General features: G+C 44.4%; 1 protein-coding gene across 11 annotated transcripts in view; it reads left to right on the top strand.

The window, feature by feature from the left end:
* The window catches only part of LOC122541051 (multiple C2 and transmembrane domain-containing protein 2-like), a 476,548-nt gene that overhangs the window by 55,217 nt on the left and 403,896 nt on the right, over positions 1-17,435 (top strand). For 8 of the 11 annotated variants that reach the window (XR_006309501.1, XM_043677545.1, XM_043677549.1 and 5 more), the window contains one exon: positions 9,196-9,719. Coding sequence is in view for 10 of the 11 variants with exons in the window: in XM_043677545.1 (XP_043533480.1) it covers positions 9,273-9,719 (447 nt within the window). In the remaining variant the exon portion in view is untranslated. Of the gene's footprint in view, positions 1-674; positions 860-5,968; positions 5,989-9,195; positions 9,720-17,435 lie in introns of those variants that run through there. The other 3 variants (XM_043677546.1, XM_043677548.1, XM_043677550.1) reach the window with 2 other exon arrangements.

Here is a 17,435-nt window from a genome sequence, read left to right as displayed (position 1 = left end):
TATGGCTGTGGGGGAGGGAAGGGCTTGTTGGCCTACCTGGAGTGCTAACTCTTTGCCTGCCATTAGGTGTCCACATCCAAAAAGGTGCTAAGCAAATGCAGTGTCTTTCTTTCTTTAGATTGTGTCTTAGAAAGGTACTGTATTGTATTCCTGCACAAAAGTCCCTTGTTGTACAGTCATTCCGCACAGAAACAGGCCCTTCAGCCAACTTGTCCATGCTGACCAGATTTCCTAAACTGACTTGTTCCACTTGCCTGTGTTTGGCCTATATTCCTGTAAATCTTTCCTACCTATCTACCTATCCAGATGTCTTTTAAATGTATTGTATTCGCCTCTACCACTTACTCTGGCAGCTGGTTCCTTACATGTACCTCCCTCGGTGTGAAAAAGTTACCCCTCAGGTCCCTTTTAAATCTTACCCCCTCACCTTAAAACTAGGCCCTCTAGTTTTGGGCTCCCCGACCCTGGGGAAAAGACCTTAACATTCACCTTATTTATGCTCCTCATGATTTAATAAAGTTCTGTATCGTCGCCCCTCAGCCTCTAACGTTCCAGGAAAAAAGGTCTCAGCCTATGCAGCCCATCTTTATAACTCAAACCCTCCAGTCTCAGTAACTTCCTTGTAATTCTTTTTTGCAGCTTTTCCAGTTTAATAACATATAATCCTATTGCAGGACGACCAGAATTGTGCGCATTACCCCAGGTGTGGCCTTAAATGTGGCGTACAGCTATAACATGCTGTCCCATAATCATGAACTCCGACCAGTGAAGATAATGGTGACAAACGCCTTCTTCATCACCCTGTCTACTGATGACGTCACTTTGTCTTTTGTATCTTACTGATGCTAGTCCTATAGAGGTATGGCTTCATCTCTGGCTTTGGTCTTTAAATTAGCTTCCCTTCTGTTTTAGTCATCTGTCATTTATGTTTGACCCATTGTGCCTTAACAATGTGTAAGTCCTATTAATTGTAAATGGTTGTAAAGACATGGAAGGGAGATGTAGAGAAAAAAGGCAAACTATACCAATAAGGTAAAAACAATGACTGCAGATGCTGGAAACCAGATTCTGGATTAGTGGTGCTGGAAGAGCGCAGCAGTTCAGGCAGTATCCAAGGAGACTATACCAATACTCTAACAACATGAGGATGTGTATATTTCATTAAATGTCAGATCACATGGGACTGAGGCCTGATGGGACGAGGCCTGATGGGACAAGGCCTGACTGAAACCCTGGTCTGCTATGAGTGTGTACATCATTGATGATATTAATGGAAGAGGAGATTCAAACTGTGTTGGTCTGAACCTGCTTCGGAGTCCATGTGGGATCAGTTGGTTCTGGAGACAGGCACTGAGGAAAGAGATGTGGCTGTGGTAGTGAGTCTGTTTGAGGACGTGGTTGAAAAGCTTCAGGGCAGAAGAGATGACCTGGGAGTTGCAGCGAGAGAGCGACTCACTGAGATCCTTGTACAGGGAGGAGCAGAACTACTTCAAGGTAAAAATCACACAACACTAGGTTATAGTCCAACAGGTTTATTTGGAAACACTAGCTTTCAGAGCGACGCTCCTTCATCAGGTCGTCATGAACAATGACCTGATGAAGGGGCAGTGCTCTGAAAGCTAGTGTTTCCAAATAAACCTGTTGGACTATAACCTGGTGTTGTGAGATTTTTAACTTTGTACACCCAGTCCAACACTGGCATCTCCAAATCATGACTACTTTTTCAAGGTAGGCTGTGATGAAGGGCTTTTGCCTGAAACGCGATTTTCCTGCTTCTCGGATGGTGCCTCACCTGCTGTGCTTTTCCAGCACCACTCCAATCTTGATGGATATTAATGGTTTGCACTTGCCTTGTGTTCAGCTCTCAGCTCCTTATACTAGCCCACAAACTTCTCTGTTTAGAAAGCAAAATTTATCAATTCCTCACAAGGCCCAGCTGCCTCCTGAATCACTTCTGTTACCGGCAGTGCATTTACTGTGTGAAGTGTCTGGTTTTTAATTTGCCCTTTATAAGTAGAAGATTTTGTCTTTAGCACTAGTGTCATGGTACATCTTGAAATATTACACGGCTCGCAGCAGATTGTTGTGTCACTTGCTCACTGCCGTGTTACTTTTTCCTGTTACTTTAAGTCTTACTCTCACTTTCACTTTCTGTCTGTGCCTCTATAATTTTCTCGTTGACGTACTATGCCTGATTTTTTGATGGCTCAGCAGATGCCCCTACAACTGGAATCATCTGAAAACATTCCCAATGTGGAGTTAGGGCTGTAGATTTTAGATGATCCTCATATAATTGGCCTAATAGTTCACCAGGGGGCGGCATGGTGGCTCAGTGGTTAGCACTGCAGTCTCGCAGCACCAGGGACCCGGGTTTGATTCCAGCCTCGGGCGATTGTCTGTGTGGAGTTTGCACATTCTCCCCATGCCTGCGTGGGTTTCCTCTGGGTGCTCTGGTTTCTCCCACAATCCAGAAGATGTGCAGGTTAGGTGGATTGGCCAAGCTAAATTGCCCCTTAGCGTCAGGTGCATTAGTCAGAGGATCTGGGTAGGTTACTCTTCGGAGGGTCTCTGTGGACTGGTGGGGCTGAATGGCCTATTTTCACACTGTAGGGAATCTAATCTAAAATAAGAGGAATTAAAACCTACTTGAACTCTTGGGTAACCAGTAAATGAACCCCATCACCATTTACACTTGACCGCTATGCACATTCTGGTCTCTGCAGTCAACTTACCACATTGGGAATTGATGTGTCTGCAAAAAGCCTTGGAGCTTGATGATAACATTGTGTTTGATTCTCATGTTTTTATTGTAACTCAGACCATCTACTGAAGGAAGGGAACTCCCTCTTTTGTTTTCACAATACAGAACTTCCACATACTCCTATTTGTCAGTCACTTCGTTCATCCGTATTGACCACAACTGCTGGAAATAATCTGTCAAAATCCTCTCAGCTTCACCTCCGTGACTACAGTCTCTACTTGTGAAGAATGAAGGGAAGGTTTTGAGGTACAACACTTTCCAGGTTCACAGTGCTGAAAGCGGTCTTCCAAATCCAGCTCAGAGCAAAGATGATTAGATTAGATTAGATTAGATTAGATTAGATTAGATTACTTACAGTGTGGAAACAGGCCCTTCGGCCCAACAAGTCCACACCGCCCCGCCGAAGCGCAACCCACCCATACCCCTACATTTACCCCTTACCTAACACTACGGGCAATTTAGCATGGCCAATTCACCTGACCTGCATATCTTTGGACTGTGGGAGGAAACCGGAGCACCCGGAGGAAACCCACGCAGACACAGGGAGAACGTGCAAACTCCACACAGTCAGTCGCCTGAGGCGGGAATTGAACCCGGGTCTCTGGCGCTGTGAGGCAGCAGTGCTAACCACTGTGCCACTGTGCCGCCCACTAATAATCCGCTTGACTTACAAATGGAAATTGTCAAAACTGAGTTCAAATCTAGTCTCCATGTTGATCTCATTCATTTTGGTCAGAGTAGAGCAGATTCAGCAAGCCCTGTCTACTAATGGTTAACTCAAGGAAACCATCATCAGGAATGGCCCAAGCACATTCATCTTCATCCCTGAGCATGTACTTCTTTTCTGCCCACTCAACGGTGAACTAGGAATATCTAGGAATGTAATTTTCAAAGGCAATCGGGTAAGTTTTCCACAAGCACTATGTTGAGATCCGCATGACCACATACATGTAGGTCACATGGGCACTGAAAGAAAGATCAGCGATTGGCACGTGATCTGTCTATTGGCCCGACATCAATAAGGACATGAAGCAATTGATCGAGTCATATATAACATCTTAATCAATCGAGAGAGCCGCTCATCCCACATGAAATTCCTTTTGAGCCGTGATGCAAAGTTGTGACAGACCTTTTCCATTTCGAGAAGCCAATCACACCCTGACGAATGATCATTTCACCAAATTCCCTTCAGTGAGATAAATCAAAGATGGCACTACTGCAATAGTCATTGACACATTAGCCACCATATTCATTATGTTTGTTCCTCAACAGGTTGTTAGGTGACAACAGTCTGTTGTACACTGGCTGGGACAACTCCAGTGTTTAAAGGGCATCTGGATGTGTACAGGAATAGAAAGAATTTAGAGGGATATGGGCCAAACGCTGGCAAATTGGACTAGATCAGCTTAGGATATCTGGACAAGTTGGACAGAATGGTCTGTTTCTGTGCTGTACATCTCTGACTGTGGTGCACCTTTCCAAGACAAATACAGGAACTGGGATTCATTGCATTATCTGTTTCATCACTACCCTAAGTGTAATGGTCTAGCAGAAAGTACTAGGCAAAAGTGAGGACTGCAGGTGCTGGAAACCAGAGTTTAGATCAGAGTGGTGCTGGAAAAGCACAGCAGGTCAGGCAGTATCCGAGGAGCAGGAAAATCGATGTTTTGGGCAAAAGCCCTTCATCAGGAATGTTATCTCCATTCCTGATGAAGGGCTTTTGCCTGAATCGTCGATTTTTCTGCTCCTCGGATGCTGCCTGACCTGCTGTGCTTTTCCAGCACTACTCTGATCTAAACTCTAGCAGAAAGTACTGCTCGTTCAGTAAAGGCCCTGATGATTAAATGCAAAGCTGTTTGCCAAGACTTTCAGCTTACCGTAGTAAATGTCTAAGTTGCTCCTGAAGGTAATGGTTTACCCTTACTGACCACTCTCCATTTGGAATATACATATCCTTCCCACTCTTACCACTCAGCCATATTTCATTGCACTGTTGGAAAGAAGTGGGAAAGTTGTAAAAGAGAGAGGTCACTGAGTATGGAGACAGTTTTCCCAACTAGAACCAAGACAAAGCATCAGAGTTCAAGATTGCTCACCGATTGTGAGAGTCTGTGGAAAGCAACTAAGACATTGTGTCCAGCCCAGATTGTACAATATTGTCACAAGCCATGATCAAACTCTGCCGTAAAACAGATGACACATCTGAAATATGCATGACCTCCTATCCATCTTAAAAGCTGAAGACTCTGAAAGAATCACACCATACATCCATTACCCATGATAAACATCTATCCACCACGTAAGATTTCACACTGCAGAATGAAGCTGCACTACTGAATTATGACATTTATATGAAGAGTAAATGTGGTTGCGTCGTGAGGCTGCCAAAGTGTTATTGTGAAGTCTGAAGTGAACATACTAATGTGCATTTCTTTTATTTTGTAAAATCTATCAAACCAGTCTCCGTTCTTCGAAGGCAGAAAGAGGGAATGTAACATTCTTGTACAGATCTAAAAAGGGCACTAAGCATTTAAGACAGTGAGATAACATCTTGACATGTGATGCAGTATGTAAGAGGTCTCCAACTTTATCTTTCTCAGTCAGCAGCTTAGCAAGCAGCCAGCTAATATGCTGACCGGTCTGTTCATCAACCAGACAACTGTGCACAATAATGATAGAAGTACGATAACTCCTAGTCTGGATATGTAAGTTGAAGGGAGTTGTTAACAAACTTCCAGATAACTGACTCAATATGGACCAGATTCTCAGGTGCTGCAAATTGGTCAAAACAAATTGGTAGGAACGATAAGAAGAAACACTGTTAGAAATAGCTTTAACAAAATAAAGAGTCACAAAAGGAATTGAGTTTTCAAAGTAAAATAGTGAGAGAACAACATTGAGACAAATAAAAGTGGACACAAATGAGGGAACATAGGAGGCCTGCAGTGCATCTCCAACTAGGCCAATCACCTGCAGAAGGGAGCTGGAACCTGAGGGGGCAAGGCCAGTACGGAAGTAAGTAGAAATCATTGGAACCACGCAGATTGGGAAATGCGAGTGTGTGGACTAAATGAGTCATCACTCGGTGTAATAAATAGAACTATAGCATGTGAAAACTGGCACAACAGAAAGATCGCAACAAGCAAACTATATGGGAAAGAAGTGTGATGCTTCAAGAATATGTGCGCTGTATAAAAAGAGAAGTATAATAGTATCATTGAATCTTTGTAAGTATTTGCTACTTTGTAATGAATGGGTGTGATTTACTGAACGACTACATCTCTCAATGTCCCACCTTTCACACTTGGTTGTGCAGGCAACACGGGTCCACTCAATTTGCAGTGACTTTCGCTTGTTTGTCTACAAATATAATGTGTCATCGGTCTGCTAACTTTATTTTTATTTTGTGTTGTTTGTGAATTCTTGCCTTTGCATCAACTCTCCTCCCCACCCTTTTGTGTCAAGGTACATTGCGTTTCTGAACTCAACTCATTGTAAATTTAAAGTATTAGTGGTTTTTGGATCAATCCTTGCAGTTTTCTTTTAAATCATTCCGGGGATTTGGTCCTTGCTGGCTTGGCCAGCAGATCACCCATCCCTAGTTTCCCTTGAGGAAGTGGTGATGAGCTCTGTGCTGACCACCTTCAGTTCACTGCTGAGTATCTGTTCATTCATTGCTTTCTTCACAAGTACCTACATTTTCCTTCACAGTACTCTTCTGCAGGTCTGTTTAAATTCTCCACTGGTGCAAATTTTGAACACTTGTTTTAGATTAGATTCCCTACAGTGTGATAGCAGGCCCTTCGGCCCAACGAGTCCACACAGACCCTCCGAAGAGTAGCCCACCCAGACCTATTTCCCTCTGACTAATACACCTAACACTACGGGCAATTTAGCATAGCCAATTCGCCTGACCTGCACATCTTTGGACTGTGGGAGTAAACCGGAGCACGCGGAGGAAACCCACCCGGACACGGGGAGAATGTGCAAACTCCACACAGTCACCCGAGTCTGGAATCGAACTTGGGTCTCTGGTGCTGTGAGGCTGCAGTGCTAACCACTGAGCCACTTGTGATGGGCCGTAGATGAATATGTGCCTTGGCCATTGTCACACAGCAACAAGTCAGTGAGTTTACATCTCTACTTTGATGTTGGGTGACACAGTGGGTTGTCTTCCTTCCTATGTGATTTTGCCAAAGCTGATGCCCCAGGAGAAAGTGAAGTCTGCAGATGATGAAGATCCGAGTCGAGAGTGTGGTACTGGCAAAGCACAGGAGGTCAGGCAGCATCCTGAGAATCGAAGGGGATATTTGGGCATAAGCCCCTGATGGAACATCGATTCTCCTACTCCTCGGTTGCTGCCTGACTTGCTGTGCTTTTCCAGCACCACACTCTCAAAGCTGCTGCCCTTCAAGTTAACCTGAATCCTCCTCAATCTGTGATGTAGTGAGCATCTTCCCTTGTTTTGAACCAGAAACCCCTGATTCGAGTCCTGCACCAGGGCTGGTGCCTGTGGAAGGAGCATTTCTAACTTAAGAGTATCAACCTGTAAATCTTTCCAACGTGCCCAGGCACTAACGAAAATCAATGCAGCCCTTGAAGCTCAAGCAAGGCCCAATTCTTCGAAACGAGAACGAAAGAAAAGTCAAACTGACGATTGGAAGAAGAGCAGGAGGCTGTCTGAGTCATCAGTCTTCCCTCGAGCATCACCATTCGTTACAGATTCATTCATGTTTGTAAGCTGCAGGATTGCACCAAGAGAACGTGTCACCACAATTCCTGACAAACATTAGTCACTACGCTGCAGGCTGGTGAGTGGGTTTGGACCACATTGGGGAGTCCTGAAGATGTGAAAGGTCTAATGTAAATAAAAGATTTCTTGTTGGTTATAGTCACTGGTGCAATAAAATGAGACCAAAAATAGACAGAATCCAGATTCCTTGATGCCCTTGTTTAGGGAGATGGTGATATGGAGGTCATATCTCTAACTGGACCAGGCATCCAAAGGTGCAGGCTAATGCTGTAACAACCATATGGCCATAAGAAATAGGAACAGGAGTAGGCTGTTTGGCCCCTCAAGTCTACTATGCCATTCAGTAGGATCACTGCTGATCATAGGGTGGTACGGTGGATCAATGGTTTGCACTCTTGCCTCACAACACCAGGGACCCAGGTTCAATTCCACCCTCGGACAACTGTGTGGAGTTTGTGTATTCTCCCTATGTCTGGGTAGGTTTCCTCTGGGTGCTCTGGTTTCCTTCCACAGTCTAAAGATGTGCAGCTTAAGTGAATTGGCCATGCTAAATTACCCATAGTGTCCAGGGATGTGTAGGTCAGGTAGATAAGCATGGTTACAGGGATGGGATCAGTCTGGGTGGGATGCTGTTCGGAGGGTTGGTGTGGACTCATTGGGCCGAATGGCCTGCTTCAGTAGTGTGGGGATTTTGTGATCTGACATTCCTCACGTCCATTTTCCTGCCCTTTTCCCCATAACCCCTGATTTTCCTTTTGATCAAGAATCTATCTCAGCGTTAAATATACACAGGGACATATGTGTGTGTGCGTGTATGAATATGTAGATCTATATGTGTGTGTATGTACACAAATATAAACATATATATATATATATATATATATGTTGTTATTCTTGGATGAGATGTTAGCTGTCTTATACTGTATAGTAAAAAAAAAGAAATTCAAATATATCCATCTCCATTTTGAAAGCTTGAAATGTAAGATAAAGAAGATTAGAATGTATATGGATCTCTCTAGCATTAGAGATGTGGTATGTAAAAATCTTCAGTGAAGAATGCTATGTAATAATGAAAAGTCAGCAACAGCCATACGAACTGATCCTGGTGCTCGAGAGAAGCAAGCAGAGCCTTTTTTGGGAAGATTGCGATTTTTTTTCCCATTGCCTCCCTTCCTGTAGGACGTGTCCACCCGTCGATTGTGCTGCCAGAGTAACTTGTTTCTCTGTAGCTATCCTGCTGAATCTCTTGTCATAGTTTAAACATATTGATCAGATCACTCCTCATTCAGAAAGCCAAGTTTATCTAATCTGTCCTCATCATTTCATACTTGAGTTGGCTTAAGTAATTATCCAGTTATTGAAGGAAAAGCTGTCAAAACATCTCAACTTGCGCTTATCAAAACCTGCGTAGGAATGCTAAATTTCAAAGGGAGCACCACTATCCACAGCATGAGAAATGGGTTTTGATTGGCTCTGATTGGTCAAAGGGTAGCACGCGGTACTGTGTGTGTTTTGCTGCTGACATAAACAATGATGATAAGTCTGATACTGTACATCCCATTGCATTAAATTGTTGAGTGAAGCTAAATGCTCAGTGATATTGTGTAAATTGTATAAAGAGTAGCTGACAATTTGGGGCTGACACCCAGTGACCATTTGTCCCTCCATTTCTCACTGACAGATCCTGCATAAACAAGAGGCTGAGGAGGCCGTCTCTGAGAGAGCATCCATCGAGGACTTGGCCGAGTGCTCAGCGACATGGAGTCGCAGAAGGACATTACCACGTGGGAATCCTTCCGTGCCAAGACCAAGCCCTTCCTGCAGAACTTAAAGAAAGGCAAAATGTTGAGCAAGAGGAAAGAAGGGAAGAAGAGGCACCTTCTGGACCAGCGGATGAGCGTGTCAGAGCCAGACATGGTGCAAGTGGGCAAGACGTACAGTGAGAGCTGCTCCCGCATAATTGTCAAGACCTCTGCCATCAACTACTTCAGCAGCCCGTCCACCCCAGTTAAGAAACGGGATCAGGTCATGGTGCCTCAAATTTCAGTCTCGCCAGGCCACCCTCAGAAACCGGAGAACTCGTGTCCTGAAAAGGAAGCTTGCACACCCACTACATTACCTGAGTTAGTCAAGGAATCCAGCAGCAATAGCGCTGAAGACCTGGTGGAACGCAGCTTCTATCTTGGAACGGATGACAAATATGCGGTAGGTGTTTAAAGGAAACGCAGAGGCGCATTTCCTCCTTTTTTGGGCTGGATGGTGGATTTGTAACCAAATCCAGCCGAGGTACATTTGGCGCCTGCCCTGCGAGAGAGGCATGGAGCGGGAAGCCGCCACTGACAAAAAAAAACCTGCTAAGATTAACAGTTTGAAATGAACTTCGGCAGATACTTATCCAAGGGTGTAAAGTCATCCAGAGGAACGAGTGAGACCATGGCTGGAAAACTGTGAACAGGTTTGGTCCCCATATCTCAGGAAAGATAGACCACCATTGGAGCCAATCCAGAGCAGGTTCTCTAGGCTAATATCAGATTTGGAAAGATTGTCTTCTGAGGAGTGGCTGAGTAGGTTGGGGCTTGTGCTCATTGGAGTTCAGAAGTATGAGAGGAGAGCTTATTGAAACACTTATGATTATCAAGGAGTGTGACAGGGTAGATGTGGAATTGTTTTCCTGTTGTGAGGGAGTCTTAAGACCAGAGGGCATCATCTCTGATTGAGGAGCTATGCATTTAAGACAGAGATGAGAAAGAACTTGTTCTCTTGGTAGTGAGTCCGTGGAATTCTTTTACTGTTGAGTTGGTCATTTAGTGTATTCAACGCTGAGACAGATTTTTAACTGAAGTTTCGAATCAGTCTGTTCTGAGATGCTATTCGAAGCCTCTGGAGCAGGTAGGACTTGAACTCAAGCCTCCCAGTCCAGGGGGAGGGATATTACCACTGGGCCACTAGGGCAGTAAGGGAATATAGGGTTACCAGAAAAAGGCAGAAGTTGGAATTGAGGATTATTGGATTAGCCATGATCTCACTGAATGGTGGAGCAGACTTGGTGGCCTGAATGATCTGTTTCAACGTCTGTGCCTTTATGCTCTTACATATGGCCTCACGTAAAATACAAACAAAATTCATCCAGAATCGGAGTCTTGAACAGAGGGCAATTCTCCAAATCCGTCTTTCCAAAAAAAAAAGCTTTTGGAAGTCTGTAATTTTCACTCCCATCCACCCCCCACAAAAAAAAGAGAGGAGAGAGGTTCGATCAATTGAAAATTTCAAAATTGGTATTGGTTAAGGCTTTTGTTGGTTGAGAGTCAAGAGCCCTGTGCCCCCTCCTATTTATCTCTCAGTCCTCTTGGGATACCCCCTCTCCCCCCGCTCCCCCCAACATTGCTGATGAAGGACTTATGTCAACTCTCCTGCCACTCAGATGCTGCCCGACCGCCTATGCTTTTCCAGGGCCACCTGTTTTGACTCTGCTGTCCAGCATAGGGGCCGCACAGTGGCTCAGTGGTTAGCACTGCTGCCTCACAGCACCAGGGTCCCAGGTTCGATTCCAGCCTTAGGTGACTGTCTGTGTGGAGTTTGCACATTCTCCCCATGTCTGTGTGGGTTTCTTCCCACAGTCCAAAGATGTGCAGGTCGGGTGAATTGACCCCATGCTAAATTGCCCATAGTGTTAGGTGTATTAGTCAGAGGGAAATGGGACTGGGTGGGTTACTCTTCGGAGGCCGGTGGGGACTGGTTGAGCCGAAGGGAATCTAATCTAATCTGCAGTCCTCACTTTCTCCTGGTTATAGAGTCATACAGACTAGAAGAGCGTCTTTGGCCCATTGAGTCTGCACCAATCAGCTTGCATTAATTCATCGTCCTCGCACTTGGCTCATAGCCTTGAATGTTAAGCCTTTTCAAGTGCTGCTCCTTGTAATTAGGGTTACAGAATGAGATGGCCAAAATGGATTGACTGATTCTGATCTTCTGAAACAGCTTGATGGGCTGTGACCTGTTTTGATGATCATTCTGCTTTTTCTCTCTCTCTCTCTCTCTCTCTCTGCTCTCTCTCTCTCACACACACACACACACACACATTCTGTCTTGCTCTCTCACACACGCACATTCTCTCTTGCTCTCTCTCCCTGCAGATGCAGCCGGCCTGTCTGTTTTCACCATTTTCTGTGTTTCATTTTGCCTCATGTTTGCAATGGCCATGATATTTTAATTTTGTAGATTAAGGGGCTGAATGGCCTTTAACTAGTTCCTGCCTTGCTGTAATGGCAGAGTCTTGCTATTGACTCACAGGAGAATTCTGTATAAAGACACAAAAACTGGAGTGTCCCCTTTTGGAGTCAAAACAGTTTGGTGCCTGGTGAATAATTTGGAAATGAAAGTCTGTTTTGACACAAATAAGGTCTCCACAATAACCTGGGGCTTATGGTACATGGATTGAAAACTCCAAGTGTGTAAATTAGATATTATTGTGGGAAATTAGAAGTTTTGTATAAACTAAACTCATTAAAATCTAGGTGTAACAGGATTCATCTTTCAATGAGAAGTTCATGGGCCGACAAGTGATTTAACTGTTGTCACTGTGGAGGGTTTTGTTTAGAGTGGGTGTGTGTGATTACTGATAATTTATTTCCTTGTTGACTGTTTTGCAGTATGTAGGCAGAATGTGTCAAAATATAAAAATCCCTTTCAAATCGCATGACCCTCAGATTAAGGATCCTGACCTAGATTCTCTGAATTGCTGATTTACAGATCGATTAGGATTGGTTCAAATGCTGTCTTTATCAGCAGCAAAAAACATTTGTTTGATGCACAAAGTGTTTATTCTGTGCAGTACGCATATGAATCTGAGTCATTGTTGTATATCGGCTAATACTATCTTGGAAAGGGACAAAATATTTTCTTTTTGAGAGGTTCTTGGGACCACTGTTTGTTTTCAGGGGTTCATTTTCATTCTCATCAATTTATAATGCAGTACAGCCACTTCGTACCGTCTGTGTTTGTATTAACATGTGAGGTTTCAACTCTCAAAGAAGCAGAAATTGAATAATTTATCAAAGCTCTCAATTATAAACCCTACGTCAAACTTCAAGTTACAGCATTCAAGGAAAACATTAATTTCCTAGGCGTGTTGTAATTACATAGGTGCAAGATAACAGACTTAAGTTAGAAATAAAAGTTGCTTTCAAAATGACTGATTCACTTCAACATGCAAAAAACCATCACTCAAAGCACACCTTCCATATCGTATGAAGTTGCATTTCCATCACATATGTCCAAAACTGAAAGATTTTAACTGGAGAGTCACTACCATTTGCATTTGAGATGTAAATTGGGTAATTGACAGTGTTCATTCCAATGGAATATGCCCCGTTATTCCCCCATCTAGCAGCTCCTGAACATATGCAGCCTTAGGCTAAAGATTCCACATCCATTTACCTGCAATCCATTACCTTTAGTTTTCCTGGCTCCAGGTCAACAGTGCGTTACTTAGTTGGCAGGTTTTAAACTTTCTTGCTTCTTCACTGTCACCTCTCTCTGCCATCACAATTGCCCTCTTGTCTTCATGTCTCTTGTAGATTCACACCACCCCCACTTGACCCTGAAAGTCCCCACACATCCGACGGATGGAATTCCTGACATACAGGTCCCTGCTATCATCCCTCCCAATCCTGCTCCCAGAAAATGGCCTTCCCCGATGTTTCACTCACTTATAATCCTCACTCTCACTTTCACTCTTACTCTCACTGTCGCTCACTCTCTGTCACACTCACTCTCTGTCACACTCGCTCTCTGTCACACTCGCTCTCTGTCACACTCGCTCTCTGTCACACTTGCTCTCATGCTCTCGCTCGCTGTTGTGCTCTCACTCGTTCTTGCGCTCACGCTTGCTATCATGCTCTCTTTCTCTTGCTCTCGCTCTTTTGCTCGCTTTCGCACTCTCTTTCACGCGCTAGCTCTATCGCTTGCATGCTCTGTCACGCTCTCGCTCTCACCCTCACCCTCGCATGCTCACTCACTTAGCCAGCTCACCGCTGCTGTAGTCACAGACTGGGTCTCTCTTTTACCCATGAAACCCTAATGCTAGAGAGAACCAGCCCATGATTGGAACAGCCCCTCTCAGATTCTGCCCATTCAACTCGCTGGGAAAGGTTTGTAATTGTTCCCGCCCACAGGGTCATTGCAGGGATAGGGTTTGTAATTTTCCTGCCCACAGGGTCATTGCAGGGATAAGGTTTGTAATTGTGCTTGCCCACAGGGTCATTGCAGGGATAAGGTTTGTAATTGTGCTCGCCCACACGGTCATTGCAGGGATAAGGTTTGTAATTGTGCTTGCCCATAGGGTCATTGCAGGGATAAGGTTTGTAATTGTGCTCGCCCACAGGGTCATTGCAGGGATAAGGTTTGTAATTGTGCTTGCCCACACGGTCATTGCAGGGATAAGGTTTGTAATTGTGCTCGCCCACAGGAGGAGGCTGTTTGGCCCCTTGACTCTCATGTGCCTTGAAGCATTCGAGAGGGCGTTGGATGGTTCTTTGGATAAAAATAACATGCAAGAGTATAGGAGTAAAGCAGGAGATTGGTATGAGGTAATGATGCTCGTTTATCAGTTCAGACACGATGGACCGAATGGTCTCTTTCTGGGTGTAATACTTCTGTGATTCTGAGTCCATGTTCTCTGTAAAATATCGGAGATCAGGAAGGAACTTGGGTGCTCGGTTGGCCAAAACTGCAGTGATCAAAGTGGGTGCCATTTTCAAGATCAGCCCCTATCCTACTATTGCCACGTCCAGGAAGGCAAATTGCAAATATATCATTTTTAAAAATGGGATGTGGCCAACATTGATTGCCCATCCCTAACTGCATGGAGGATATGTAAGAGTTGAGCATGTTGTTGTGGGTCTGGAGTCACATGTACCCCAGTTCAGGTAAAGATGACAGATTTCCTTCCCTAAAGGCCATTAGTGAACCAGATGGGTTTTTACAACAATCGAGGAGCTGACTGTTAGACCGGTTCTTCATTCCAGGTTTTCTGCCTTGAAGGGATTTGAACAGTGTCCCCAGTGCATCAGCCTTCAATTCTGCATTCTAGTCAAGTGATGGTTCGTTGAAGTTTGTGTCACAGGGAGACAGGGTGGTTACAAAGGCGTTTAGCATGCTTGCCTTCATTGCTCAGACCTTTGAGCATCGGAGTTGGGACGTGATGTTAAGGTTGTTCAGGACATTCGTGAGGCCTTTTGTGGAATACTGTGTTGAGTTCTGGTCACCCTATTATTAAGCTGGAGAGGGCTCAGATAAAATTTACCAGGATGTTGCTGGAAATGGAGCGTTTGAGATATCTGGAGAGACTGGATAGGCTGGGGCCTTTTTCTCTGGAGCGTAGGAGGTTGAGCGGTGACCTTGAGGTTTATAAAATTGTGAGGCGCATATGCATAACATTAATGGCAAGGGTCTTTACCCTGGGGTAAGGGGGAGTTCAAAACAAGGGGATAAATCTTTAAGGTGACAGGAGAAAGATTGAAAAGAAAGGTAAGGGGCAATTTTTTGTTTACACAGAGAGTAGTTTGTGTGTGGTTTGTATGAACTTCCAGAGCAAGTGATGGATAGGGGCACAGTTACAAAGATTAAAAGTCTTTGGATGTGTATGTGAGTAAGAAATATTTGGAGGGATATGGCCCAAGGGCTGGTAGGTGGGACTACTTCGGTTTGGGAACATGGTCGGCATGGACTGGTTGGACCGAAGGGTCTCTGTTTCCTTGCTGACTCTGTGACTCTGCAGATGGATAACGGTCACTATTGGTCTGGCCTGACTGGATTAACCAAACACAGGCTTCCTCGGGACTAAGAGATCTTCAAAGAGACAGGGCACCTGTCCCAAACATGGACATCGAATTCCTCCTTTCCTGTTTTCCTAATTGACGCTCTGGAAATGTGAACATAATAATTTCTGCTCAGTGTTTTGGGGACTTAGTAGGTTGTTTCCTACCCAAAAAAAGACTTTTCTTGGCAGACTATAACACTTACAAATCATTTTCTGATGATTTCATTTGTTAACATGCCAGGTGTAGATCACCAGAGTGGATGTTCAGTGTCATCGCCTGTGTTTATGACAATTCCATTCAATATCACTTGATACCAGACTGTAGTTCAGTCTATTTTTTGATACTGGATCATGTTCAGTCGGATATTTTCTAGTCAACCTTCTCAAAAATGTTATTACATACCTCTGGAGCAGGTGGGATTTGAACACAAGCCTCCTCGGTCAGTGGTCAGGACACTACCACTGCACTACAAGAGCCCTTTAGTTCCTACTATATTGCAAAACACAGCCAGCTGGTCAAAATTGTTCAATGGCCAAAAGCTGTGATTCATATGTTAATGCCTGCACGTTTCTTTGCCTGTAAAATACCACGGCCAGGGTGATATCATATGAATGTTTTCATACATGTTAGCCCTTATAACATGCATCTCAGAGTCTGGATTCTTTATGAGACAGATATGTTGAAATTTGTTAATTATTCGACTTCAATGAAAGATAGAAAGAATCTGGAATTGAGAATCAACTGATGACCATGAAACCATTGCTGATTTTCTGAAAGACCTGTCTGTCTCGTTGGGGAAGGAAATCTGCCATCCTTAGCTCTTCTGACCTTAATGTGACTCCAGACCCACAGCAGTCTATTTAGCTTTCAACTGCCCTCTGGAATGGCCTAGCAAGCCACTCGGTTCAAGGGCAGGAAATAAATGCCGGGCAGCCAGCAGCACCCATGTCCCATAAGTGAATCAAACAAACTGCGCAATGATGTGATGTCTCGGATTTGCACGTAGCCTAGGTTCTACACTTACTGTATTACTGCTACATTCTATACCAGCTGGGGCAGGGGGTCTGTTTAGCTCAGTTGGCTGAACGGTTGGTTTGCGAAGGCGGTGTGATACCAAACAGTGTGGGTCCTTGCATTGGTTGAGGTTAACATGAAGGACTTTCCTTCTCAAACTCTCCCCTTGCCTCTGAGGTGTGGTGACCCTTGGGTTAAATCACCACCAGTTGTCTCTCGCTAATGACAGAGCAGCCCCAGGGTTGGTCGGATTATGGCTAATTGACACCAGTTGAAAGACTGGGGATAAAATGAGACATTTTATAGTAGACCATCCCATTTTGTGATGTTGATTTCACTCTTAAAGGTACAGTCCCATTCTGAGGTTCTGCAGTGATGCAGCATGTATAACATGGTGAGCAATGTCCCTGTTGGTATTAGCCAAAATATTGATGCCACTTTCTTAGCATTGGGTGCTTTGTTCTTTTATCCACTTCCAATGTGCTTCATTTAATATCTTGGTGCTCAGTGCGGTATGAATCTCACACCGGTCACAGTCTGTCAGGCCTGACTATTGTGCAGTGAGAAAGCAGTATGTTATGATTTCAAGACCACACACAATCCGTTGCACTTGCTATTTTAGTCAGATTTTTGGTATTCTCTCTCTCACTAAGCCTTTAGTCACGTGAACAAATGCCACCTCCTTTGGCTTGGTGTCAGGTGTTGGTCGTTGTGAAGCACCTTTGGGAAATTTTGCTGCGTTCAAAGCGCTGCAAGTTTGCGTCACATTGATCCGCACTGGAATTTAAAAGTTATTCTTTAAGGCATACCTAGAGAAACCAGCACAATTTGACATCTTAGGCACAAGACATTTCTTCAGGAATGGCTGGAATGTTGAGAGACTGGTTCCGAACTCTTCAGATTTGCTGCTAGGCCTGCTAAGGTTCTTGTCAGAGTCATAGAGATGTACAGCATGGAAACAGACCCTTCGGTCCAACCCGTCCACGCCGACCAGATATCCCAGCCCAATCTAGTCCCATCTGCCACTCCTGGCCATATCCCTCCAAACCCTTCCTATTCATATACCCATTCAGATGCCTTTTAAATG

Source organism: Chiloscyllium plagiosum, chromosome 36 (assembly GCF_004010195.1).
Source record: "Chiloscyllium plagiosum isolate BGI_BamShark_2017 chromosome 36, ASM401019v2, whole genome shotgun sequence".
NCBI classification, from domain to species: Eukaryota; Metazoa; Chordata; class Chondrichthyes; order Orectolobiformes; family Hemiscylliidae; genus Chiloscyllium; species Chiloscyllium plagiosum.
The sequence above is the reverse complement of the archived record's forward strand: the minus strand, read 5'-3'. Positions and strand labels throughout refer to the sequence as shown.